This window comes from Sminthopsis crassicaudata, chromosome 3, assembly GCF_048593235.1.
Source record: "Sminthopsis crassicaudata isolate SCR6 chromosome 3, ASM4859323v1, whole genome shotgun sequence".
Taxonomy (NCBI): domain Eukaryota; kingdom Metazoa; phylum Chordata; class Mammalia; order Dasyuromorphia; family Dasyuridae; genus Sminthopsis; species Sminthopsis crassicaudata.
This window is the reverse complement of record NC_133619.1, coordinates 637,424,226-637,451,919: the sequence shown is the minus strand read 5'-3', so window position 1 is coordinate 637,451,919 and position 27,694 is coordinate 637,424,226. Positions and strand designations below refer to the sequence as shown.

At 41.6% G+C, this 27,694-nt stretch overlaps 2 protein-coding genes across 3 annotated transcripts; one reads left to right on the top strand and one right to left on the bottom strand.

The window, feature by feature from the left end:
• Nucleotides 1–1,441: 1,441 nt before the first annotated feature.
• On the top strand, nucleotides 1,442–5,250 carry PSMC4 (proteasome 26S subunit, ATPase 4). Its single transcript, XM_074306825.1, has 11 exons — nucleotides 1,442–1,617; nucleotides 1,751–1,849; nucleotides 1,939–2,125; nucleotides 2,246–2,392; nucleotides 2,534–2,643; nucleotides 2,731–2,824; nucleotides 3,538–3,705; nucleotides 3,829–3,905; nucleotides 4,014–4,182; nucleotides 4,423–4,478; nucleotides 5,007–5,250. Exons 1-11 carry the CDS (start codon nucleotides 1,582–1,584, stop codon nucleotides 5,118–5,120), a joined length of 1,257 nt encoding a protein of 418 aa, XP_074162926.1. The 5' UTR covers nucleotides 1,442–1,581; the 3' UTR covers nucleotides 5,121–5,250.
• A 104-nt stretch (nucleotides 5,251–5,354) lies between these two features.
• Nucleotides 5,355–27,694, bottom strand: LOC141564389 (histone-lysine N-methyltransferase PRDM9-like). 2 transcript variants are annotated; one of them, XM_074306823.1, is made up of 10 exons: nucleotides 27,403–27,694; nucleotides 26,783–26,906; nucleotides 25,695–25,802; nucleotides 23,403–23,452; nucleotides 13,656–13,776; nucleotides 13,113–13,214; nucleotides 12,589–12,860; nucleotides 12,143–12,210; nucleotides 11,478–11,671; nucleotides 5,355–7,352 (listed from the first exon to the last, which is right to left on the bottom strand). In XM_074306823.1, exons 1-10 carry the CDS (start codon nucleotides 27,469–27,471, stop codon nucleotides 5,965–5,967), a joined length of 2,496 nt encoding a protein of 831 aa, XP_074162924.1. In that variant the 5' UTR covers nucleotides 27,472–27,694; the 3' UTR covers nucleotides 5,355–5,964. The 2 variants fall into 2 exon arrangements, with proteins under 2 accessions (XP_074162924.1, XP_074162925.1); XM_074306824.1 differs by lacking the exon at nucleotides 5,355–7,352 and adding an exon at nucleotides 7,382–9,745 and having other exon boundaries at nucleotides 27,403–27,682.

The following is a 27,694-nucleotide window of genomic DNA, read 5'->3' as shown; positions in this document are numbered from 1 at the left end:
CCCCAGAAAACCAGCAATAGGCATGGTTTGAGATAGAAGGGTATAAAATGCATCTTGCTTCAGGCAATTACAAAAAAAAAAAAGACGTTTTGCCGTCGTGATTTCGGATAAAACCACAGCCCAGACTGATGACAGAAAGGCAGACAAAAGTGGGAAGTGACCCCACGAGAGGACGGCTAGGATTGTGAGAGAAGGGGCGGGGCTTAAGGAGATACAAGAACGCGAGTCTCATAAAAGCGCGTTTAGGCTGAATCAGTGCCCCCCCCTCCCCCCCGCTTCTGCCTCGGACCCTGGGTGACGCTTCGGATCCGCAGGGGGAACGGTGGCACCTCTAAAGTGTTTCCTTTTAAATGTGAACAAAGCTGATCTGGTCTGAAGCCCCTGCTCCGAGGTGGAAAGTAGCGCCTGGAGCGGGATTACTCTCTCACAAATGAGGTGAAGTCCCTCCCCTTCAAGAGACGAGGAGTAGAGCGGGGTCCACAAGCGGGACGGGGGAGCAGACGACACTGACGGGGGGGAGGAATGAGCACTGAGCCTGCTATGGCCAACTGGCAGTGAACCCCTGGGTCAGCCGCAGCTGGCCGTGAGGCGTTCGGTCGTCGGCAGGTACTAGCAGTGACCCAGGAGGCTCTCAGCAGCCAGCAGTGACGTCACTGGGGGCCGGGGCAGTAGGAGCAGCAGTAACTGGCAGTGACCCATCAGCACCAGGGGAAGGCCCCGCGGGAGGGCGCTGCCGGGTGGGCGCGGAGCTGGTCCCTGGAGAGGGGGGTCCTGCTGCACACGGGGCTGGCCCATGACCTCGATGGGAGCAGGGCCTGGTTCCTCGGCCGGTTCTAGGGCTGGGGTGGAGCGAAGGCTTCGTCCGGTCCAATTCTCGTTAAAAAAAACACAAACAAAACAAACAACAAGGGGCGGGGGCATGCTGAGTCCTGCGGGGAGGGTAGGGGTGCAAGGCCAAAGGGCAGCCCCTTCAGTCCCACACAGGGACGGCAAAAGATTGGAACTCAGAGCTCGCCGACGGAGGGAGGGCCCGAGCACGGAGGCGGGGCGAGGAATAAAGGCTGCCTCGGATCCTCACGTGGAGGAAACCGGAACTCGGAGAAGTTTGGGATTTGCCCACAAAGTGCCCCGAAAGGGATTCGAACTTGCACCTTCCGCTCCTGCCTCCAGGCTACAGACGCCACCCAAGCGGTCCGCGAAGCACTTCGGAGGTCCCGGGCCGAACACGTGCCTTTCCATCGTCTTATGCCCTCCCCCACGCCCCGGCCCTTTTCCCTAGGTCTTTGCCTCCTCCCGGTGACTCCGGGGGGAATTGCCGGTGAGCAGAGATGGGTAGGACGCGATTGTACTTCCCAAAACCCCACGCGGAAAGCTAGGGCGGGCGGACTGACGGAGGGGGCGGAGACAACGGAGAAGGAAGCCACGCCCTGCTCCCCGGGGGAAGCTCGGCCGAAGAGTGGCGATGAGCGGACTACACTTCCCACAGGCCCCTGCGAAGGGGTTGGATTTCCGGTGACGGAACAGCGGCGGAAGCAATGACTGAGGCAGTTCCGGCGGAGGCCCAAGCTCGGCCCGCCTGCCATGGAGGAGATTGGCATTCTGGTGGAGAAGGCGCAGGTCCGGGATTGGGGGGGTTCGGCGACAGCGGGGAAAAAGGGTAGGGGGCGGGAGTGGGCTGTGGCGGTCGGGCTGGGGGCTGTGGGGCCCAGAGCCCGGGTGACCGGCCTCGCTCCTCTTCCCCGGTCTCCAGGATGAGCTGCCGGCTCTGTCCATCTCCCGGCCCCAGACCGGCCTGTCCTTCCTGGGGCCCGAACCCGAGGACTTGGAGGACCTGTACAGCCGCTACAAGGTGAGCGCGGGGACCTTGGCCGCCCCCCGGGGTGGGGAGGGCCCGGGGCCCGGCGCTGAGCCGCCGGCCTCTCCTTGGTGTCCCCGCAGAAGCTGCAGCAGGAGCTGGAGTTCCTGGAGGTGCAGGAGGAGTACATCAAGGACGAGCAGAAGAACCTGAAGAAGGAGTTTTTGCACGCCCAGGAGGAGGTGAAGCGCATCCAGAGCATCCCCCTGGTCATCGGGCAGTTTCTGGAGGCCGTGGACCAGAACACGGCGATTGTGGGCTCCACCACCGGTAAGCAGGACCCGGTACCCTCCTTGGGCCGGAGCGCAACTGGCCGGGCCCCCGGGAGCCGCGCTGGAGCCCTCCAGAGGGGCCTCAACTCCGCCCCTGCCTCCTTCCCTTTCTCTCCAGGCTCTAATTACTACGTCCGAATTCTCAGCACCATCGACAGGGAGCTGCTGAAACCCAATGCTTCGGTGGCCCTCCACAAACACAGCAACGCCCTGGTGGACGTCCTGCCCCCAGAAGCCGACAGCAGCATCATGATGCTGACCTCAGGTGAGGAGAGGTCTCCCCTCCCCCCGCTAGGCTAGAGCTGACCCCCCCCTCTCCTGTCAGGGAGGAGGAAGCTTTGTTTCCCTTGCTCTGTGAGAGTCTTGACTATGCAGAGCCAAGCCTTAAGGTCATGTGTTCCTCCAGACCAGAAGCCTGATGTCATGTATGCTGATATTGGCGGCATGGACATTCAGAAGCAGGAGGTGAGGGAGGCTGTGGAACTCCCACTGACTCACTTTGAGCTCTATAAGCAGGTGAGTAGAATAGAAATAAGGGGAAGGCGGAAGGAACATTTGGAGCCTCGCCTGGACTCCTTAACTTGCTTTTCCCTGCGGTTTCAGATTGGAATTGACCCCCCACGAGGGGTCCTCATGTACGGGCCTCCAGGCTGTGGAAAAACTATGTTGGCAAAGGCAGTAGCCCATCACACGACAGGTGAGAAATGCCTGACCCAGATGGGTTGCCCTTGTATCTGATTTCACCCCTTAGACTTCTCTCCTCATTCAGATCCCTATACTGGGTATTGGGGTTGAAGAGGTGGGTGGTATAGAAGAGAAGAGAAATCAGTTCTTGTCTCAAAGGAGTTTTTAAAGTTTCTGGTTCCTCTCTACCACCTGTCTTTTCTGTCTTTAACCAGATTTTGATTTCAACAGTTCTGGACCTGAGGCATTTAGAAGCTTGAGAAATACTCTTGTTTTTTATCTAATAGCCCCGTGAGTTCTACAGCTGTTAGGTTTTTCTTTCCTATTCCTATTCTCATGGATACCTGGGCAGCACAGTACATAGAGTGACAGGCTTGGAGTCAAAAAGACCCAAGTTCAAATGTAGTCCCAGATATTTACTAACTGTACAATCTATGGCAAGTCACTAAGCTTTCAATGCCTCAAGTTTCTTTAGCTTTAAAATGGGGATAATAATCACCATCACTTCACAGGGTTGCTGTGAGCATCAGATTAAGATATTTGAAAAGTCCTTGGCACAACACTTGGGATATAGGTCCTTCATCAATGTTTATTCCCCTTCTTCCTGTTCAGAAGCTGCAGTAGTTGGTTCCTCCTTCTTTTAGGGTAGGGGAACAGGGGGGAGGATGGGAATCTCAGGCTTCTGGGAGGAAAAGGTGTGATTTCATCCCCTCTCACCCCCCCCAGCTGCATTTATCAGAGTTGTGGGTTCAGAGTTTGTGCAGAAGTACCTAGGGGAGGGACCAAGAATGGTCCGGGATGTTTTCCGCTTGGCCAAAGAGAATGCACCTGCCATCATTTTCATTGATGAGATTGATGCCATTGCCACCAAGCGATTTGATGCCCAAACTGGGGGTGAGTAAATCTGCCTGCTGGATGTTGGGAGGGAAGAAGGGCTGTGAACTTGGACTCAAAGTTGGGACCCAAACTCAAGTCGAGGATTGAGGGCTCTTGGACTGACTGGGACCTTCTTTGCAGCTGACCGAGAAGTTCAGAGGATCCTTCTTGAGCTTTTGAATCAGATGGATGGATTTGACCAGAATGTCAACGTCAAGGTTGGAGGCTTGGGTGGGAAACAGTGGTACCAGAGCAGTACCGAAAAGGTTTTTGGGAGGAAGGGAGAAATCTGGAAGATAAAGGGCAAGATGTCTTCTCAATACTAGGTGATCATGGCTACAAACCGGGCAGACACTCTGGATCCTGCTTTACTCCGGCCTGGCCGGCTTGACCGAAAGATTGAATTTCCGTTGCCTGACCGTCGACAGAAAAGATTAATTTTTTCCACTATCACCAGCAAGATGAACCTCTCAGAAGAGGTTGATCTGGAAGATTGTATCCTGTTCTAAGAAAAAACATGGGGGGAGGAAGTTTTCCCTTTTACTTGTACACCCTATACCCTGATCCCTGATGGTTAAAAAAAAAAATCTTTCTAAAAGTGACTTTTTACCACCAAACCCCTAGATTCTACATAGAGTGTAGAGATGAAGGGCAATCCCTAGTTTCCCAACCAGAAGCAAATTGCTCACCTCTACATTCTTCAGAGAACCGTTTCCTTGACTCTTCTTCCTTTAGATGTAGCTCGCCCAGATAAGATTTCTGGAGCTGATATTAATTCTATCTGTCAAGAGGTGAGTGACTTTCTCTCCATAAAAACCTTTATTTTACCTTGACAGGTATGTCTAGTCAACTACCTCTAATTTTTCCCATTTTCTCCTTCATCTTACTAATTCAAAAATCTTCTGTTAATTGTTATATTTTGTGTGTGGCAGGATTGGATACAAAAATAAGACAAGGTGGAAAGGGAATAAACATTTTTGTTGCTTTTCAGTTGTGTCTGATTCTCTGTGATCCCATTGGGATTTTCTTGGCAAAGATAAAGGGGTAGTTGCCATTTTCTTTTACAGAGCACTTATATAGTGCCAACAGTGTGACAAGCAAGATTTGTGTAGCTAGTAAGTTTGTGAGGCTTATATGAACTCTTCCTGATTCCAAGCCCAGAGCCCTGTGGTATCTTAGCTGTCAGCATGGCTTCTCCAGATGTGAAAGTACAGAGAAAGAAAAGATATTTTCATCTTTCTCTCTTCAAATTTACATGTCTGAGATGTGGGTGTGCTTTGAAGCTATATGTATTAACTCCAGGTTCTTTGTTCTTCTAGGGTGGAATGTTAGCTGTTCGTGAAAATCGATACATTGTCCTGGCCAAAGATTTTGAGAAGGCATACAAAACAGTCATTAAAAAGGACGAGCAAGAACACGAATTCTACAAGTGACCCCTTATTAAGTCTGGGACTTCTCCAGTTTTATCTTTTCCCAGGTACCCCTCCAGTTCCCTGGGGCTAGTTCCCTTCTTTCTCCATGTATGGAATTGTTTTCTTCAATAAATTTATGAGATTGAATCCACATCTCAGCCAAGTCCTATTGAGATATTGAGCCTAGGCTGAGTTGTCTGTGCCTTTCTTTTTATCCCTGTAGCGCCCAACTAAACCTTCCCTTCGTCCCCTTCATTTTTTCTTAGTGGTAAGGCATAAAGACTTGAAAAATTTATTGCAGTAAAACACTTAACAGAAACACAGGGAAGAACATAATCTCTTCAAACTGAATTTCAGATTATTTCCTAACTATTCAAATTCATCTCTTGGAAGCCTTGTGCTTATTCAGTTACTCTTGCCCCATTCTCAAGAGTAATGTCTGGGCAATGGTTATTTGAATGCTACTTTAGGATGAAACAAACACAGGGAAGAGCATAATCTCTCCAAACTGAACTCCAGATTACTTCCTAACCAAATTCATCTCCTAGAAACCTTGTGCCTATTCAATTACTCTTTGCCCCATTCTCAGTAATGACTGGGTAGTGGTTAGGCTGACTTTTTGAATGCTGTCTCAGAGTGATCAGAAGAGGGGGGGTCCTATTTCTTCCATTTATGTGTACCTAGTACATAGGCTATCTTTATTGATAAGAGGTTATTGTTTATGTGTGATCAGATTTGGCAAATTAATCAACTATTGCCTATGGTGCTTGACATGTGTAAGATGCTCCCCTCCCTTTAGTATGTTTATTTGCAAATGCTGAGGTCTAAATCCTTGGTAAATCTTTGTCTTCTCTCCTGAGTGTATTCACTTGTATGGGATGAATGCTGGCTTGTCTGCAATTCCTGACCTGTTCTCCTCACCCACATAAGGCTCCTCTTTCCCTATGTCTCCACCTGTGTGTGTTGAGGTATGATCTCTGTGTAAATCCTCCCTTGCACTCCTCACACACATAAGGTTGCTCTCCTGAGTGTGTCCATCTGTGTGTGATGAGCTGTGATCTCTATGTAAATCCTCACCTGCACTCATCATGTGCAAAAGATTCCTTTGCCTATGTCTCCACCTGTGTGTGTTGAGGTATGATTTCTGTGTAAAGCTTTGCTTGCACTCCTCACACACATAAGGCTTCTCTCCTGAGTGTGTCCGCTTTTGTGCGATAAGGTGTGACTTCTGTGTGAATCCTCGCTTGCACTCCTTGCACACATAAGGCTTCTCTCCTGAGTGTATCCGGGCATGTATGATGAGATGTGACTTCTGTGTAAATCCTCGCTTGCACTCTTCACACATATAAGGCTTCTCTCCCGAGTGTGTCCTCCTGTGTGCAATGAAGGTCGACCTGCCTACAAATTCTTGTTTACACTCCTCGAACACATAAGGCTTCTCTCCTAAGTGTTTCCACCTGTGTTTGATGAAGGTCGATCTGCTTACAAATCCCTGCTTGCATTCTTCACACACATAAGGCTTCTCTCCTGAGTGTCTCCACCTGTGTCTGATGAGGTATGACTTCTGTGTAAATCCTTGTTTGCAATCCTCACATATGTAAGGCTTCTCTTTTGAGTGTGTCCACCTGTGTCTAATGAGGGTTGACCTGTCTGCAAATCCTCGATTGCACTCCTCACACACATGAGGCTTCTGTCCTGAGTGTCTCCGCCTGTGTATGCTGAGGTATGACCTCTGTGCAAATTCTCGTCCGCACTCCTCGCACACATAAGGCTTCTCTCCTGAGTGTGTCTGATGCCTATGTCTAATGAGGCCTGACTTTGAGCTACATCTTTGCTTGCCTTCACCACACTTGTATTGCCCAAGCCCTTCTTCAGATTGCTGCTGTAATGCCAGTGAGGTCGGTTTTGCACTCTCCCCCTGGATCCTGCTGATATCCCACTCCCCAGGGCTGCTTTCCTTCTCTCTCACTTGCTGGCTCTGAGGAACGCTGGCTGTTTCCCCCAGATCCACTTGCTTGATCTTCTCCCACAAGGAGCTAGGGGGCTCTTTTCGTGATGTTTCTGCTTTGTCACTTACACAACTGTAACCAGGTGGAAGCAGCTGTTCTGGATGGAGATCGTCCAGCCCATGACTTTCTGTGGTTGAATCCAGGAATCCTTGAGAGGGCTGTTTGAGGGCTTGTTGACTGAGGAAGGCACGAGTAGAGAGGCCTGAAGGGCAGGAAGGGCAAAGATGGATTCCTGGACTTGTTCCTAAAGAAGTAATAACATTTCGTGGCCTAGCTGTACCAGATGTAAAATTATATTATAAAGCAGTGGTTACCAAAACCATTTGGTATTGGCTAAGAAATAGACTAGTTGATCAGTGGAATAGGTTAGGTCCAAAGGACAAAATAATCAATAACTTTAATAATCTAGTGTTTGACAAACCCAAAGACCCCAGCTTTTGGGATAAGAACTCGATGTTTGACAAAAATTGCTGGGAAAATTGGAAATTAATATGGTAGAAACTAGGCATTGACTGACACTTAACACCTTACACCAAAATTAGGTCAAAATGAGTTCATGACCTAGGCATAAAGAATGAGATTATAAATAAGAGGCACATAGGATAGTTTACCTCTCAGACCTGTGGAAGAGGAATGAATTTATGTCCAAAGAAGAACTAGAGATCATTATTGATCACAAAGTAGAAAACTTTGATTATATCAAATTGAAAAGTTTTTGTACAAACAAAACTAATGCAGATAAGATTAGAAGGGAAACAATAAACTGGGAAAACATTTTTACAGTCAAAGGTTCTGATAAAGGCCTCATTTCCAAAATATATAGAGAATTTACTCATAATTTATAAGAAATCAAGCCATTCTCTAATTGATAAATGGTCAAAGGATATGAACAGACAATTCTCAGACAAAGAAAATGAAACTATTTCGAGCCATATGAAAAGATGCTCCAAGTCATTATTAATCAGAGAAATGCAAATTAAGACAACTCTGAGATACCACTACACCCCTGTCAGATTGGCTAGAATGACAGGAAAGGTAATGCAGAATGTTGGAGGGAATGTGGGAAAATAAGAACACTGATATATTCTTGATGGAATTGTGAATACATTTCAGCCATTCTGGAGAGCAATTTGGAACTATGCTCAAAAAGTTATCAAACTGTGCATACCCTTTGACCCAGCAGTGGTACAGGGATACAGGGATACAGACGACTGGGCTTATATCCCAAGAAGATTTTAAAGAAGGGAAAGGGACCTGTATGTGCAAGAATGTTTATGGTAGCCCTCTTTGTAGTGGCCAGAAATTGGAAACTAAGTGGCTGCCCACCAATTGGAAAATGGCTAAATAAATTGTGGTATATGAATATTATATGGAATATTATTGTTCTGTAAGAAATGGCCAAAAGGATGATTTCAGAGAGGCCTGGAGAGACCTACATGAACTGATGCTGAATGAAATGAGCAGGACCAGGAGATGGTTGTATACTTCAGCAACAATACCTATATAATGATCAATTCTGATGGACATGGCCCTCTTCAACAATGAGATGAACCAAATCAGTTCCAATAGAGCAGTAATGAACTGAACCAGCTACACCCAGCGAAAGATGGGAGATGACTATGAACCACTACATAGAATTCCCAATCCCTCTAATTTTGTCTGCCTGCCTTTTGAATTCCATTCACAGGCTAATTGTACATTATCTCAAAGTCTGATTCTTTTTGTACAGCAAAACAACCGTTTGGACATGTATACATATATTGTATTTAATTTATACTTTAACATATTTAACATGTATATTTAACAACATGCCATCTGAGAGGGGGGCAGGGAAGGAGGGGAAAAATTAGAACAAAAGATTTGGCAATTGTCAATGTTGTAAAATTACCCACGCATATATCTGGTAAGTAAAAACTATTAAAAAAAAAAAAAGTAATAACATTTCGGGTCAGAGCATTTGATCTCTCTCTCTCTCTCTGACAGTTTGCAGAGCCTCTCCTTCTTTCTTTCCCCCCCCCTGCATCTCTTACCATTCTTTTGTGCCTCTGACAAATGTCTTCATAGACAAACCTTGCTTCTGAAATCCCTGAGTCAGTATGTTTGTTTTTACTGAGGAGCCACTTGGAGCTATGACAACTCTTAGTTTTGGGGAACAGTATCCCCCTCATCTAGCCTTCCCAGCACAAAGTTTGCTTAAACTATGGTAATGGAATTCAGTCTGGATAAAGGTGACATTTGTGCTCTGGTTGGTTAAGACAAGGCAACCTGAATAACTTTTTGAGGGAAACCTCTGTTGCAGAGGGCCTAGTCATTTTGCAGCTCTGCATGTCTTTAATCCCTTCATCCAAAGGCACATGTTAAGTACTATTTCTTCAGTGATGAAAGTGATCCCCTATGGATAATGAATGGGATACTCTACAAAGAGGTGCTGAATTCAAACATTCAAACGGCACCGAAGCAGTGCTAAGTGCACCTTCTAATTCCAACAGGCTAGATGAGATATTTCATAGAACTGTCTGAATTAAAGAATCAAGAAATACTTTGAAGTCCTTAGAGGCAAAAGACTTGCATGCATGTTCTGGCTCTTGGTTTGGCCCTGGCCAAACACTTAGTCACCTTGAGCCTCAGTTTCCTCATCTGCAAAATTAAGGTAGTGAAAATTATACTTTGTAAATAGTAATATCCTATTTGAGTTATTCCTATGATTCTTCTAGTTAGTACCACGTGACTGATGCCTACCTTTTTAGTGCTTCTTATATTATGCCAGCAGAGCACAAGCCTTGGCTTGTTGGGGGCCACTAACCTGGACCAACCAAGATTATAACCAAATTGGCTTCAGAGTGAGCCTTGCCTATCAAAGTCACAGTGAGGCAATGATCCTACAGTAGTGAAAGAAGTATACATTGAAATCAGTGTTCTGAAACACTGAAATATCAATTATTCAAACTGCATGACTATGGCTTTGATTTGGGGGGAGTATTTATGCCCTTAAGAGTTCACACCATAGGAAGTATCAGGTTGTGCAAACAGCTGGATCACATGTGCAGTATGGGAGAGATCATCTTGTATCCCCAGATAACATCTGTGATAGCCATGCATATATGTGGAAAAATCAATTAAACTGCATTTTTGATATATGGATTCATGTTAAGTATATGGCCATAATTTCTAACATCTGTATACTTAAAATCTCACTAATTCATAGCCAATAAAGTGTTTTCATAAGTCCCTACTAAATACTCGATCCTCTAGGTACTGAAAACGCAAGCACAAAGGTAGAACATCTACCAAGAAACAGATTCTGAGGAGTCAGGCATGAGGATGATCTGCAAGGTAAAAGCAAACTGGAGTGAGAGGCACAGGCCCCTGGGGGATTGAGGAGGGCTTCCTGTAGCAAGTAGTTTTCAGAGACCGAGAAAGGGACAGACTCCAAGCATAGGAAAGTAGGGCTGGAGAAGAGGCTGGGCCCAAGAGAGTATGCAAGTAAATGAAGAACAGGCTTGAGAGAAAAGCAGTTTGACTTGATAAAAAGATTGAATTATAAAAGCTGAAGGAATGCAACTTGGGTAACTTTTGAGTAATTTTTTAAGTGAAATGAAGTTAATGAACAAATGGCAGATTGGGGGGGGGCCAACCTTTAATATAAAAATCTTTTTACATAAAAATCCCAGACTGTCAGTTGGAAAGAATACTGATCATCTATGAAAAGGAAAATTCAGATGAAAAAGATATTTTTTTCCTTTTTTTTTTTTGTTAAATATATTTTGGATCAATAAAAATCACATGAGAGATGTCAGCTAATCTCGTGGTCAGGAAGACGTGGTTTCAAATGTTACCCCTGGTTTGCTCCTTAACCTTTCAATATTATCAGACAACTGAGAAGTAAATCATAGTCTAGTTGCCACTTGAGGAAGAAATTATACCAGGGGTTCTCAAACTATGGCCCAAGGGCCAGATGCGGCCCGCTGAGGACGTTAATACAGCTCGCCGGGTTATGACAAATGGGCTGAGGGGTGGAGACAGAGGGTGAGTTTTTGTTTTTACTATAGTCCAGCCCTCCAACAGCCTGAGGGACAGTGAACTGGCCCCTATTTAAAAAGTTTGAGGACCAGTGAATTATACATTGGGAGTTTCCTTAAAGAGAAGAAATCCTAGATCTAGAGTCCATGATTCTCCAAACCTATGCTTCAAATTGTTTTCCACATTGTTGCTAATTAACAGAATCTGGATTAATTGGGTTTTATTCTGTTATGGTAAGGAAATCTGAAAATGCTTATTACTTTTGGCTTAACATAACTCATGCTTTATCAACTTCTGGGTCCAAGGTCCTGTGCAGAAAGGACACAAAAATAAGATCCCCGCTGCTTACCTGTGATATCTGGGAGGGGTCTTTTCCACTTGCTTCCCCACTTGATGCCCAGTTCTCGTCCGTACTCATCCCCGTACCAGACAAGGAGCTCACAACCAGGTCGAATGACTCGGCAGGTTCGGTAGAAGATTTGTCTTTGGTACTGGAATGCCACTAGGTTCTGTTCCTCCTCTTCCCGGGCACAATTCACATACCTGAGGTTGGCATGTGGGGAAAGGGAAAGGCTGATATGAAACAAAACCTTCTTTTTGGCCCCCATGGCAAATCCTAATTCCTCACACAAACATTCAGTATCCTTCATAAAGGTCTCATCTTACTGGACCTATGCCATCTCATGCTACACATGCCCTTCTCATGCCACCAAGCTATTCCCTGTACTTAATCACATAATTGACTAAGGATCTCTCACTGCTTTACATGGGATTGGAGGGAGTGGTGGGGAAAGCAGGACCTTTCTTACAGGAGCTCCAGGCTAGATGCGCTCAAAACTCTATAATAGGACAGGATTTTTTTCCCCCAGACTCAAGATAAATAAAGAGGTTGTTGGGTAAAGAAAGGAAGGTGGCAAATCAAAATTGAAAAAGCAGATGGGGAGAGGTCAATCTGCAGAACGAAATTACCTCCCTGCAGGCTGACCTATTCAGATTCTGGAGTTCAGTTCTCACCTCATCCAGTTAGAGCAAGACTCCTCTTTCCCATCCACATACTCGTAACTATTTCTCCCCTTGGTGATCTGGAATTCAGGAAATAACATTAAATTCATGTATTTTCATATTCAGACTGCCACCCCTTTACCCTGCTATTTCTTTAGGTTGGACTGATCCAGTTTACATGTTGATAGCTTAAGTGTGCTGACAGGGTGCTTGGTTTTGGGGTGTATATCATGCCTTGTCCTAAGAGGATAGGGGGGAGCAATTCCTTGGAGGTGAAAGCCATGTCTCCCCCATCACATCAGGGGCTCCCCTAGGGCTAGGACTTGATCTTCTTTCTTAGGAGTAGCTTCTCCTAAGCAGTATTTGAGACTGAACTGCATTCATATAGTAAGAGATACTCTATGAGGTTGAGGGGAGGAAGAAGAGGGCCCCACTACAAGAGTGCAAGTTGATCTTACCATCCAGGAATATCCACTATTGGCAGCCTCATCATCCTCTGTGGCTTTCCCTTCATAGGGCCCGAAGTGCAGACCCAGGGGTAGATTTGAGCCTTCATTCCATACACCAAGTCCTGCATTAGGAATCCCAGAAAGTCCAATTCTTAGCCCCGGGGGCAGGGTGATGGCTGAGCAGTAAGGATATCCCTTGATCATGGCACCGTCCTGGACGAATTTTGGGGGCCCATGAACAGCACAGGTTTCCAAGAAGAAAGTCTGGCACTCCTCACAGACTAGGGGAAAGCAAGTAATAGAGACTAGGATTAGGAACAGTTAAAACTAGGTACTCGGTTGGAAGCTCACCATCCCCTAGTGAGGGAAGTATGACTGTGAAGTACATTTATGCCACATGGCATCATTTCTAAATGTTTATCCTGACCCTGAGAAATCTGGTTTGGAGCTGATTCAGGATCATGGAAAGGGGTGGCACTCTGGCACGAAGAATAGGTAAATGTCAGCCAGAGGGGAGTGGGAAAGCTACTCACAGAGATAGTCATCATCCTGAGGGTCCCAGATTTCTTGGTACATTCGATACTTCCGTTCCCGCAAATTATAGATATGGACTTTAACCTCTTTTCTTCTGCACTCTGGAATGGGATCAGTGACAGTGTGGTGGGAATAAAGTAAAGGCAAAGAAGTGTTCTCTGTCAGTAAGAAAACAGCCAAGATTTCTTATTCTTGGCTCTAAGAAGGGCAGGGCAAGAAAGATGCCTGATGGTCTATAGCTATTTCACTATCTAAGGTCAGGCACAAGCTGCCCCCCACCCCTCAGATTTTCAATCCTTTCCCTTCTAAAAGGACAACCACTTATCCTTGACCATCTGTTTTCATCTGGCTACAGATATCCTCACTGAGCTCTTCTGCAGGCCCAGATGTGCTATGGGCCTGTCACAAACATGACAGATGTCAACTAAGGCAGAAATAGGGAATTTAGAAAGGGAAAGACGAGGTATAAGTTCCCTAATTTCTTCCTCTTAATCAATTTCCCTCTGTCATTTGAGTGGTGGTACAGATTCCATCCATCTGACCTTGTTTCTTGACTTCTTCTGAGATGGACACGTTATTCATGACTACTATCTTCAACTCCTCAGACAAATCCACCGTTCCCTTCGTTTTAGCGTCAGCTAATTCCTTGGTTGTCTCCTTATTCTGTAGGAAACACACATTGTTTCACTCTCAACTTTTTAATTTTGTTATTCCACACTATTCCCCTTTAATAACACTGAAGAGGAGCAGTGGTGAGCTGGGGGTGAGAACCTGTAAGAAGAAACAATGAACATTGAGTGGTAGGTACTTCAGAAAAAGAAGGAGTTAAGTATGGCTATCTACATTGGGAAGGGAAGTTGTGAGGGGTAGCCTAATAATAAGGAATACCACAAGAGAGAAATAGAGCAACAAAAGAAATTCTGATCATTGAGGAGTAATAGAAATGAAAGTGCAGACTAAAGACTGAAGAGGTAGTCTTCAGAAACTCATTTATAATAGAGTAGACATTGTCAATCCATTTTCTTCATAATGCCACTGTAACTACTCCTCTGGAAGACTTTCCTAATGGCATCATAATAGAGCAGCAGATACTTTTAATATCATATATAGTCCAGCCTAATTTTTAAAGATGAGAATGAGTATGAGAGAAAGGTAAAATGACCTGCTCATTAAAGACTAGTTCTGGGATTCAAATTCAAGTTCTCTAACTGCCAATCCAGTGTTTGATCTTTTTTTTTTTTTTTTTTTAAACTAATTAACTCTGACCTACTGATTATCTTCACTTTCAGTTTATTGATATTGTGCTTAAATGTTAACTAATTTTCATGTCCTGTCTTCATTAAACTTGGAAATCTCTGAAGGTGGGATCATTGATCATTAGTGGATCAGGAATTATCCAGCCAAGGACAGGGACCTATATCTTTCCTTTAAGACTGAGGACTCCCTTATAGGCAAGAACCATAATATCTCCCTTTCTCTACCCCAATATCGTTCTCCATCCTCTGCTACCTTACACCCCAACACATGCATATACATAGTATTTAACAGGAATGAAATATACCTGACCCCTGACCTTTCCAGTCTTCTGAAACATTCCTCCCAGGTCCAGCCATATTTTCTTGTTGTTCCTCACACAGACTGTACCATTCCCTATTTCTGTGCCTCGACATGGCTATCCTCCATATCTAGAAACTCTCCTTCTCACCTTTGCCTCTTTGAATATCTGATTTCTGAAAAAACTCAGATCAAGTGCCCCCTTCTATACGTCTTTCCTGTGGCTCTGAGTTGTTCCTCTCCAAATTGATTTATATTTCTTTTGTATATATTCTGTGTATACTTATAGGTACATGTTATCTTCTCACTTAGAATGTAAGTTTTTTGAAGACAGACACTGTTTTGTTTTAGTCTTTGTATCTCCAGGATAGAGCACAATACCTCATATAAGGAGGTGTTTAATAATTGTTGACTGACTCATGGATTGGGAAGAATTCTCAGCTTGTGATCAGAGTCCTCTAAAGTTTTGGGGTATCACAAGCAGCAGAGACAGAAACTGGAAGCAGCATCAGGGCCAGTAAGATAAAGGTATATCGATGACAGGCTTTCCCAGTTTTCACTGCATTATTTCTTTTTTTGAGGAATTTAAGTGGTACAGTGGAAAGCATGTTGGACTTGAAGTCAAAAAGAACTGAGTTCAAATTCAGTCTTAAGACCCTCAACTAGCTGTCTGACCCCAGACAAATCACTTGCATTCTGTCTCAGTTTCCTCATCTGTAAAATGGGAATAATAATATCTACCACCCAGGATTTTTGTGAAGATCAGATGATATAATATTATTTTTAAAGTGCTTAGAACAGTGCCTGGAATATAGGAGAAGCTTAATAAATTCTAGTTACCTTCCATTTTCCCTTTTTTATATCCAGAATCTCCAAGTTGTACAAGAACTCAGAACTCATCTAGTTATAACCCTACTTAAACAAGAATACCCTTTCCAATATTCCTAACAAGCTATCATCTATTCCTGATAAATTATTAGCCAAGCCTCTGCTTTAACACTTCCAGTGAATTTCATTCTATTACTGGACAGTTTTACTACCATGCCCCTTCCGCTTCTCAGCATAGCCACTGACCTTGCACTCATACTTGTTGGATACTTAGAGGGCATCTAAGGGAATTCCAAATGGCACTGTTCTCCTGAAACTAAAGGTCATGAGCTCCCATCAGACTCAAGTGAATAAGTAGATTCAATTAGCTCTTACCAAAGGTAGTTTTTCGAATGACATAGCAAGAAGAGTAGTTACAAACATTTCCCCCACCTAAACCTGGGATGAAATCTCCCCTAAATATATTTCATGCTCATGGGGAGAGTGAGTATAAACTTAAAGTAATGAGATACCTATATGATCAAGGCAGCTCTCCCTAACTACAGAGCCTGTGTCCTATTTCTCTTGGAAGAATCTTAATAAAGTTCAGTAGTGGGCATAAGATCTGTATCAGTTGCTCAGCTAGGCTTGCTTGTCCTAAGACCTGGCATTTCTGATGAATAGGTCAGTCATTGTTCTCTCCAAGTTTGCTCCTATATAAACTGTAGTATCTACCCCATCCATGCCAGTTACAATTCTTAATTGGGAGACTGCTGTGCACTTTCAGGAACAGAAGAAAACCGTGGCCTATGATTGGCAGGAGTCCCTCCAATTTTGCTCCTCAGGGCCTTTGCTCTGAGGTTTAACACACCACAGGCTTGAGGTGGGAAAGAAGTTTAGCTTTTCCTTTCCGTCACTCTTAATTTTTTTTTTCAATCAGAACTTAACACCAAAACAAAACCTAAAAGCATTTTTATCTACAGAACAGAACACACAAAAAGATTATATATGAAATTTCATGATCTCTATTCCATTCTGCTTGCTTTTAAAAAAGGAGTCGTAGTTTACTGAGTAAAGTAAATGTTCACATCTTCACTTAAGAAAAATGACTTTGATAGACATATAAAGGAATGGAGTGAAAGAGACAAGGATACCAGCTGGAGGTTGCTGTAGTAATGCAAAGAGAGAAGATACAGACCAGGACTTAAGATGATGGCTGTTTGAATAGAGAAAAGGAATCACGTGTAAGATGTTATAGAGATAGAAATAGCAAGACTTGGTAAATGCTTGGACATGTAAAATGAGGGAGAGTGACGGGTGACATAAAGGTTATATACCTGAGAGACTGGAAAGATGTTAATATCTTTGATAGAAATAGGAAATTTTAGTAAAGGGCTGGGTTTGGAGAGATGATGATGAATGATGCAAATTCAGTATAAGATATTTTTCTAGTTTTGGACTCTGAGTTTGACATGTGTCTGGGACAGTCAGTTGGAAAATTTTTAATAGATACTTGGGGATGCAGAACTAGAAGTAGGGAGAGAAACTGGAATTGAAATTTTAAAGTATATAATAAATTCAACCCACTACTTTCAAAACTATCCTGATTATGTTTTTTTCTGAACTACCTTCTGTAAACCTCTGAATACTTATTTAAAATTTTCAATGTCCTTCTTGGCGCCACCATTGCTACTTCAACTCCTCTTAACTAAAAACATTAAAAACAAACAAACAAACAAAAAAACACCTTTATTACAACAACAACAAAAAAGATTAACCAAAATAAATCCATGTAGTATCCATGTCCCAAAATGTGTTTCCCTCCACATCTTGAATCCACATCTTTTACTTGCTCCAGTCTCAAATAAAGAAGTGGCCCTTTAATTCCATTCCACCTCATCTTTTACAGAAAAATGTCTTTTCCACCATCTCCATTCTTATCTTTAATCTCTCTCAATCCACTGGCCATTTCCTTGATGCCTATAAACATGCACGTGTCACTTTATTTATCCTCAGTTACTATAATCACAAATCTATTTTTCCTTTTATGGCTAAACTCCTTGAGGTTGTCTATTATCAATGCACCTGTTTTCTTTCATCTTAATCTTTTTTTTTTTTTTAAACTCTCTATACTCTAGATTCCAACTGCTCTCTTCAAATTTATCAATCATATTTAAATTTTAAATATACCAATAAACATTTATAAAGCACCTACTATATGCCTAGTAAAAGATTCCAGACATCTTTAAATACATATTGGAAAATAACATTAAAATGAATCAACCCTTAATGAGGTAGAGCTTATGGATTTCCCAAAGGAACCATAGTAGGATGTTCTTGAATATTATATAAAAGAAATAGGAATCATGAAAAGTAGAATTTATGGACTACACAGCAGAAATAATTGGCAGAATAGAAAAAATTAGGGAAAAAAGATGGACATTCAAGAAAGAAAAAGAAGTGTTTAAAACATTTCTGGAAAGAAAACCAGATCTGGAGAATTATTTGTTTTTCATGTACTTCAGGCAACAAATATGCAAGAAACAAAAACAAAAACCAATATAGTAAATGAGAACCATAACAACAACAAAATAACAATAGACCATAATCTTTCTACATATACAAAGATGACAAGAGTGAAAGCAGATATGAAGTAGAAATGATGGTCAACAGACTTGAAATGAATATCATATACCTCAAAACATCGTGCCTACAAGTGAATCATTATTTTTATGGTACTAAATTAGAGAATGGCAGAATGCATAAAAGAGAAGGAAAAAAGATAGATAGGAATATATGATATACCCTAATTAGATCAAGGACTAATAAAGAAGGGAAAGTAACTCCTATAATCTCCGATAGGAGAATGGGCGAGTAGGCAAAGGAAGAGACTGAAAAAAAAAAAAAAAAAAAAAAAAAAGGGAGTGGAGAAAAACCTTGTTTCAGTAATGGGGGAAAGGGAATGCGTGATAAATGTTCCAATAGGAAAAAAGTACTATTCCTATAAAAGGATATGGAGATTTAAAAATGAGTAGACTCTGTAGGGATTTGGTGTGTAGAGAGACCACTTGCCTGCTTCAGGAGAAGAGTTCTCAGGGGCAACTGAAACCCTCCTGGGAAAACACAAACCCAATGAGATTTCCAGACAAGTTGAAAAAAATGACCAAATGTTAACAATGAACTATATAATTGGGGACAAAAGAAAATTCCAACCTTGGGGTAACATCTTGTCCTTTTTTTTTTTTTTTTTTAACCCTGAGGCAATTGGAGTTAAAAAAAAAAGGTGGGGGGGGGAGATAATATCTACAAAGCAACAATACAGAAACCATGCTGAAGATGAAATTTACCTTAGAAGCTTTAATTTCATGAAGAATTCAGACACTAAATAATGACTAAATATGTATATAAGGGCCATGAACTCAAGAACAAAAGTCTAGAATAAGACAGAAAGGAAAGCTAAATAATGAAAAGGATAAAGAAAAAATATTTCTTAAAGTATGAAAAATGAAAAAAAAAACAACTGAAGAAAGAAATTTTCTTATCTACTTAACTGAGAAAGAGAAAAAAAGAGAAATATTAACTGAATAAAAGAAAAAAAAAGAAATACGTATGGAGTCAAGGTGGTGAAGAGAAACAATTTTTTCCTAGTTCACCTGGTATTCCTCTTTCACAACAAATCAGAAAACAATGCGAACCAACTTCTAATTGGGAAAGCCAAGAAAAGTCATTTTTTCTAGCCCAGGACAACAAAACTGAGAGGTCAACAGATATTGGGGTGGGGAATGACCAGGACCAGAGCATTAGCAGAAAAGGGCACAGGAATATTCTAGCACTCAGGCACAGAAAGGAGGCAAAATCATATCTCTGGGAACCCATTGAGAGTAGGACAAGATGCTATCTGACAGCTCTGTCACCCACTACCCAATTTCAGGTCAAAGATCTAGGGGAGAAAGGTATGTACATGGATGAGCAAGGATGGGGGTGGTATGTCCTAGCTGAGTACTGAGCAAAGAAAAATTTCCAGAAACATAGCTGTGTGTCTCTGAGCCCAAATGCAGAACAGTGACTCAGTTCTAGCCTTTATCCTTGCACATAAACCTTCAATGAAATAAGTAGGGCAAGACCAAAAGGGAGCCAGCAGTTTAGTTTCTCTGAACATGCAGAACTTCCACACTAACAGAGATGAGTCCAGCATTAGTCCTCTGAAACCCAATCACATATAGGCCAACAGACCGAAACAAATGAGAAACATATAGACCTCAAATCAGAAGATCAGTGAACAGACTTCTCCCTGGATCACACCATTTTGGAAGCATTGAAAGGTACAGAACTCCAGCCAAAGCTCTGAAAACAGCAGAAGGACATAAAAGGATAGTTCAGGACAGATCCATTACCTGTCTAACCCCCATTAGCGATAAGAGAGCAAATATTAGCTTAAAACCCAAAGTCAAGAAGTAGGCTGGAAGAATAGCAAATCAAAAGAAAAAGCCATAAAGACCATATAGAGCTATTATGGGTGATGGGAAGCTCAAGAAACAAACAGAAGAAAATAATTTGAAAATCTCTACAAGGAAAGTCTCATAGAAAAATGCAGACTGGACAAAAGCTCAATAAGAATTCCTAGAAGAAAAAAAAATTTTTTTTAAAAAAGAACAACAAGAAAGATTTTAAAAATCAAATATGAGCAAAGGAAAAACTGGAAAAGAAACAAGAACTATGCAAAAAAAAAAAAAGAATTAACAATTTGGTTTAAAATGTATAGAACCGTACTGAAGAAAATAACTCCTTGAAAATTAGAAATGATACTGCAATGGAAGCTGATGACTCCATAATACATTAAGAAATAATGAAAGAAAGTCAAGTAGGTGGGAAAAAATAGGATAAAATAGGAAATATCTCCCAGAAAAATAGGTTGAGGAGAGAAAAATTTAATCATTGGATTACTTGAAAGTTATAAGAAAAAAAGGATTTGGAATGTGATATTTCAGAAGGCAAAAGAACTAGGATTATTCATTTTTACTACTACTATTCAACATTGTACTAGAAATACTATCTACAGCAACAAGAGAAAAAAAAAAGAAATTAAAGGGAAAAACATAGGCAAGGAGGAAATAAAAACTATCACTTTTTATACTTGGAGATTCCTTAAGAGTCAACTAAAAAAATTTAAAAAGAACAACTTCATTAAAATTGTAGGATATAAAGTAAGTCCACACAAATTATCAGCATTTCTATGTATAACCCACAAAACTTGGTAGGATGAGCTAAAAAGAGAAAATTTCATATAAAATAAGTATGGACAATATAAAATACTTGGGAATCTATCTACCATATATAACTATATAAATACAATTCCAGAACACAAACAAACAAACAACCAATCCTCAAAAACCAAACAACTCGTCACATAAATATGTATCTAAATAATTGGAGAAATAGTCATTCATTTATAGATAGGCTGGGCTAATGGAATTGAAATTTATAATAATACCTAAATTAATTTACTTATTCAGTACCATTCTGATCTAACTACCAAAGAATTTCTTTATAGATCTAGAAAAAATAGAAAGAAAATTTCTCTGGAAGAACAAAAGATTAAGACTATCAAGAGAATAAGGGGGGGGGGGAAAGAAAGGGGCCTTGCAGTACCAGATCTCAAACTAATAAATATATATGTATATATATATAGTAGTATATCCAATGCTTTATTATATTGTTTGGGAAGCTTATTAGTTATTATACTGCTTAAATACTAGAGATTGTTTGGAACCAAAATGTCTTCCTGATCTCAGTAACTTCACAAGAATGCTAGAGATGGCTACAATAAATATTAGGTTTCTCTTATGTTCTCCAGGTTGTCCTGATCTGCAAAATGAGTAATCTTGACTTGATCACTCAGGGGATTACTAATCAGCTGCTGGGGGAAAAAAAGGTTAAAATGTGGGTGAAGGTCTTTTTGTAGAGCTTTCTTTTTCCCTGAGTCTTTTTCTTTCTCTTCCTTTCTCCTCAACTCTCTTGAGATATCTGTGACTAATAGCTGTTCAATTATCCTAATAAACATGGGCATTAGTTTTACACTCATTCACTTAGAATAAAACCCTATCTTAGGAAAACTTGTATTTAGTGGGCAGTAAGATAGATATTGATGGTGTTTATACCTCAGAAGTTATCTTGTGCATGTAAAGAATTGTTTATTTGGAAAAACTGAAGGGGAACACCTAGAGATGCAAAACCCCCCAAAAAAACCCTTGTAAAAAAGGCAAAGAAAGGGAGCTTTATAAATATGGGGATGCTGAGAGCTGCTAGGTGGCACAGTGGATAGAGAACCAGCCCTGATATCAGGAGGACCTGAGTTCAAATATGACCTCAGACACTTATCACTTCCTAGCTGTGTGACCCTGGGCAAGTCACTTAACCCCAATTACCTAAGCAAAAAAAAAATAATAAAAAAATTAAATTTAAAAACTAAAAAAAAAGATGGGGAAGACTAATGAAGTTTTATACCTAAAACAGCTTTCTCAGCTACCTATGATACTGAGCAGGAATTTACTTCCACTGACCTTTTTAATGTGATTTTCAGTGGAGAATAAGGAAAAAAATTGTAAGGTTCCTTCTTTCTCTTTGTTTTTGCAACCCTGGCCAAATTGGAGAGTTCAAACGTAAAGACATAAAAGAAAGGATTTCCCCCCTCAGATTTGTAGAAATTTATATTACAAACGAATTAGAGACTAAAATTTGTAAATGAAATGCGATGTCTTTACTAGAAATTCCAATAATATATTTTAAGGCTTTTTGTAACTGTTAAAGTACTTCAGTGGATTTTAAGAAATTTGTAGCTAAGTTAAAGAATAAGTGCAAACAGCATATATTCTTTCCCCTTCCTGGAGGGTGAGAGAGATATACTGTTTTGATAGAAGATAATTTCATTTATTAGAGAATAAACAGAACTGAAGTTTGTTTAAAATGATTCAACAAAATTTAACTGTTTAAGCAAATTAGTAGCTGTCAACCAAGTTGAAAAAGACGATGCAATTTGAGAAGTAAAAATTCAGTAATCAAGTGTTATAAGGAAGTATATAAGTATAAGGCAATTTGTAAAAAAGAGATCCAGTAGAATATTAGCCTAGAATATGGTTAAAATAAGATGAGATGGACTTAAGAAAGGTATAGTGAAATATGTAATCAGTAGAAAAAGAAAAAGATTCAGTTTTGAAAGGCTTTATTCAAAGTCCACCAGAAGGAAAGAAGGAAAAAAAGTTCCTTGAGAGAATGTTCAAACAAGTAGAGAAGAGAAGAATAGGGGAATGTTAAAGAAGTTGGAATCCCATTTGCACTGGCAGTACGAAAGAAGGGTAAATGAAACAAAGAGTTTTGCAGCTTTGGAAAGGTTTGAGAAATGTTTTGTTGTTTTAGTTTTTTTTTTTTTTTTTTTTTTTTCCTTTAAGATAAAACTATAAGACACTTTGGAAAAATGTCAGCACAGACACTATTCTATCAAGTTATAACACTATTCAATCAAGTTATAATATTTATCAAATGGAAACTATAGAAATAAATTTATAGCATGGAATTATCTGAGTATAGCATACTAAAACTCCTAAAAAGGATCATTAGAGAGAATGTTTCAATCCTTAGGCTCATGGGCTCCAAAAAGAGGGGAAGGGAGACTGCTGCTACCATGAAATCTTTGAAAGTAGTGGGCTCTATGAAAACAATTTTTACTTTAGATAAGTGAACTCTTCTGCAGACCTCTATGTAAAATGATTTTTACAAAATGCAAATTTGTCTGTGGACCAGCCTCCTCCTTAAATAAGAAGGTATTTGTGAGTTCCTCAGATTCAAAGTACTTTTATACAGCTGCCCCTTTTGTTGTTAAATCAACTTTTCCTGAGAGATGTCCTTAGCACAAAATTATGAGAAAAACTCACCCTTAGTTGTGTCTTCTGTTTTAATCTTGATGAGAAGCGAGAGGCTTTCACTAAAAAAGGAATGAGAAATAAAATAAACTTTTGATTTGTAGCCATTGTAGCCTACAAAGACTCATGAGGTCTCTGAAAAAAAATAAAGAAATGTGGCTAACAGATTATCCTTGAAGAAAATTTAGTCCACTGGTATTCAAAGTGTTATCTGCAAATTGAACACTCCTAATATTAATAAGACCACATTTACATTTTCCTCTCTGGCATCAGTGAATTATTTTCTTATTATATTTAACCAAAAGAATACATACCTTCATGAGGCCTTATTTGCATTAGTTTCTCAAGAATTCATTCCAGACAGATTTTTACTCCAATATTCCAATGAATATGTGATTTCCAGCAATGTGATAATTTCCTCCAAGAATGCATCATCACTACATTTCCCTGACTGTCCATCCAGTGGGTTTCTATTTCAAGTTCTCCTTTGAGTTTACCATAAGATGTCTTCCCCAATATTCTGGGATTCAACTATACTATCTCTTGACAGGTTTCTACCAGTGTTGATTAATAATAACCGACTTTAATATGGAACTTTAAAATTTGGGAAGTACTTTACATGCAACATCTCATTTGATCCTTCCAATAAACTTAGGAAGTCATTCGAACAGGTGTGATTGTCTCCAAGTAAGTCGACCAGAATCACACATCTAATAAATGTTAAATAGTAGAATTTGAACTTAGGTATCTTATGACTCCTACACTTTCTCTTAGTTACACTCTTCTCTTACCTCTTAGTTTAGAATATTTTTGGGGGGTATCTAGGAGGGCCAGCTGTCTGCCTCCTATAAAGCTTCCTGGATCAATGGAGGCAAAGAGGGGAGCATTGTTATAGCTTAAACATCCTGCTGTTCCTCACAAGTAAAAGCTAAAACTTGCTCTAAATAATCTAGCATTTTTCTCACCCATATGATATCTATTGTGTTAGTGATCTTTGAGCAAGTTTGAAAAGTAACAGAGAAAACCATAGATGAAAATCCTATAGAGATCCTGAGCAAAGGCAAGGAAGAACTATTAAAGACTAAAAAGGTAATTCTCCCTAAGGACATAACAATATTTACAGCAGTTCTTCGTGGTAGTCAATAATTAGAAACCAATGGTTCTCCTATTAGGGAGTAGCTAAACAAATCATAGTAAATGAATGAACTGGAATACCCTAGTGCTATAATAAGAAATAACAAAATGGACAATTTTACAGGGTATGGAAAGACCTCTATGAACTGGTGAAGAGAAGAGATCGATATAATGATAATATAGGGAAAACAAATTTGAAATATTTCAAAACTCTGATAATTAAATCATGAATCCAAAAGATGGAGATGAAACATGTTATTTCTTCCCTAGAGGAGATAAAACTTAAAAGACCAAAAGAGATCTACATTTTTCGAAACAACCAATGGAGGAATTTGTTTTGCCAAGATATGCGCATACATATGGAGGAATTTGTTTTTAGGAGTTTCTGAAATTTGCTTGGGCAATATGGGGGGGAAGGAAGTAGGAGTGATTATTATGAAAAAAATTAAGTAGTTTAATAAGCATTATGAGTTGTGATGTTGTCAAAGATACCATTTTTAATAGTTTTTCCAATTAGAAGTAGACAATTTTCAGCATTCATTTTTACAAAATCTGAGTTTCAAGTTCTTTTCCCTCTCCATCCCTCCCCTCCCCTTTGATACAGATTAAATATATGCACTCATGTATAACATATTTCCATGTTTTAAGAAACTTTGTACTCAAAAACAAGCCTATCCAATACATTAATGCTTATTTTTATAATTTATTTATATGCATCTTAAATCATGTTTATTTTATGCTTAGGATCAGTTTATATGTTAATATATTTGTAATAAATTCTAAAACAATTTAAAAGATGTTTTTCAGAAATAGTTCCCTTTCCTTGGAAATTCCTTTCCTCACCCTACTCCCCACAACTAGCAAGTTTAACAGGTGGTTTTAAATTTTTAATTAGCCACAACCTAATTTGATTTAATTAGTGATTTTGCTAATCGATTTTTTGGTTAAAGATTTAGTCTAATAAAAACTGTGATTTCACAGTTTTAAACCTTTTCTAGAAGAAGTGTAGTTTAACAGTGTTTCCTTAATTAAGTCATCCTTAATATATTCAAGGAATTTGGAAGGAACGCTATACCTCAGGACTTCTTAGAACATGATGAGGAGGAAAGTCAGCGTTTTCATTTATTTCCAGGCACCTCCTGATGGTCCCATCATATATTTTGTCCTTACCTAATTGCTTAGGTATCCATTCTTCATCAGAATCTCCAGATTCTTCTACTTTGGCTCTCCTATTTTGCTTGCCCCGGCACATGAAAGTTGGGCGAGGAGCACTGAGACCTGAAAGAAAATGCAATCATTTATAAGAAAGTAGAGCAGAACGCCGAAGGGTGGGAGACAAGTACCAGTAAACCCATGATAGTGTAAGGGATACAAAAATATGGACTGAGCTTGGCAAAACTTCAAGAGAATAGGAAGGAAGGAGAGAGGGAAGGAAGGAAGGAAGGAAGGAAGGAAGGAAGGAAGGAAGGAAGGAAGGAAGGAAGGAAGGAAGGAAGGAAGGAAGGAAGGAAGGAAGGAAGGAAGGAAGGAAGGAAGGAAGGAAGGAAGGAAAGGAAGGAAGGAAGGAAGGAAGGAAGGAAGGAAGGAAGGAAGGAAGGAAGGAAGGAAGGAAGGAAGGAAGGAAAGGAAGGAAGGAAGGAAGGAAGGAAGGAAGGAAGGAAGGAAGGAAGGAAGGAAGGAAGGAAGGAGGAAGGAAGGAAAGAAGGAAGGAAGGAAGGAAGGAAGGAAGGAAGGAAGGAAGGAAGGAAGGAAGGAAGGAAGGAAAGAAGGAAGGAAGGAAGGAGGAAGGAAAGGAAAAGAAGAAAGGAAGGAAGGAAGGAAGGAAGGAAGGAAGGAGGGAAGAAAGGAAGGAAGGAAGGAAGGAAGGAAGGAAGGAAGGAAGGAAGGAAGGAAGGAGGGAGGGAAGAAAGGAGGAAGGAAAGGAGGAAGGAGGGAAGGCAGGAAAGGAGGCAAGGAAGGAGGGAAGGAAGGAAGGAAGGAAGGAAGGAAGGAAGGAAGGAAGGAAGGAAGGAAGGAAGGAAGGAAGGAGGGAAGGAAGGAAGGAAGGAAGGAAGGAAGGAAGGAAGGAAGGAAGGAAGGAAGGAAGGAAGGAAGGAAGGAAGGAAGGAAGGAAGGAGGGAGGGAGGAAGGAAGGGAGGGAGGGACGGAAAAGAAAAGAAAATCACCCAACAGCCATTTTGTATCCTAAAAAATGCTTGAAAAAAGGCCGGTTAACACCGTCCTCCCTCTGGTCCCTCTTGTCCCGTCTCCTCTGTTACCTATTTTAATCATGGCCTCGTAGTTCCTCTTTACGTTCTTGAGTCGGACTTTCTCCCACTCCCTCAGCTCCCTCCATTGCTTTTTGGAAAAGTACGCCGATATGTCCTTGAAAGCGTCTTCTTCCTAGGGCAGAGGGAATGGTGGGAAGTGTCAGCGAGTACCCGGGCTTCTAAGCCTAACCAGCAGGTTATGGCCAAGGCCTCGCAATGCCTCCCGCACTTTGGGGGCTGCCGGTGGGGAGGGGAGAGGAGGGGGATGGTATGGGCGGCTGAGGGAGGGGGATGGGGAGAGGTGTTGGCGGCTGGGGAGGGGCGGCAGGGCAGACCTTACAGAGGGGAGAGAGTGACAGCAAAGGGAGGGTCATCGCCTCCGCGGAGGAGCTGGCTCTGGGTGGTCGCGGTAGAGAGCCCAGGGGTACCAAGAGCAAACGGGGAGCCCAAGATCTAATGGGGGACGGGCATTCTGCTCATTTCACTCCTTTTAACCGGGATGGGGGAGGGGCGGGGAAGGTTAGTCCCTTTCGCGTGCGTCCTAGTCCTTCCCGGCCCGGCCCCTGTGGGGCTCTGGACCTTTGGCTCAAGGCCGCGTCCCGTCCCTCCACCACGGCCAGTGACTTCACCTGACATGTCGACACCCCACTGTCTCCGTCTTCTTCGGCGCTGCGGTCCGAGGAGCTGTCCCTGCTCATGCTGGCGGGCTGGGGGGCGAGGGGCTGCTAGGCTGAGGAGGAAGGAGAGCTGACGGGGAGACGGTGCACAGAGGAAACAAGCTCCCAGCGGTGGGGGCGGGGCGGGACTCCTGCACCGAGGAGCACAGCGGAGGCCCAGCAGTCCCCACGGAGCTCCCTGAGGGGCATCCGTGACCTCTCCTCCGAGGTCCCGGCTCCGACTGCTACCTCCCTCAAGCAGCTG

Coding starts and splice junctions, on each gene's coding strand:
- PSMC4 (XM_074306825.1), top strand. CDS start 1,582: ATGGAGGAGATTGGCATTCTGGTGGAGAAGGCGCAG. Junction 1,850..1,938: donor ACCTGTACAGCCGCTACAAG/GTGAGCGCGGGG, acceptor GTGTCCCCGCAG/AAGCTGCAGCAGGAGCTGGA. Junction 4,183..4,422: donor AGAGGTTGATCTGGAAGATT/GTATCCTGTTCT, acceptor TTCTTCCTTTAG/ATGTAGCTCGCCCAGATAAG.
- LOC141564389 (XM_074306823.1), bottom strand. CDS start 27,471: ATGAGCAGGGACAGCTCCTCGGACCGCAGCGCCGAAGAAGACGGAGAC. Junction 13,215..13,655: donor AGAAGAAGTCAAGAAACAAG/GTCAGATGGATG, acceptor ATCCCATTCCAG/AGTGCAGAAGAAAAGAGGTT. Junction 12,861..13,112: donor TCAGGATGATGACTATCTCT/GTGAGTAGCTTT, acceptor GCTTTCCCCTAG/TCTGTGAGGAGTGCCAGACT.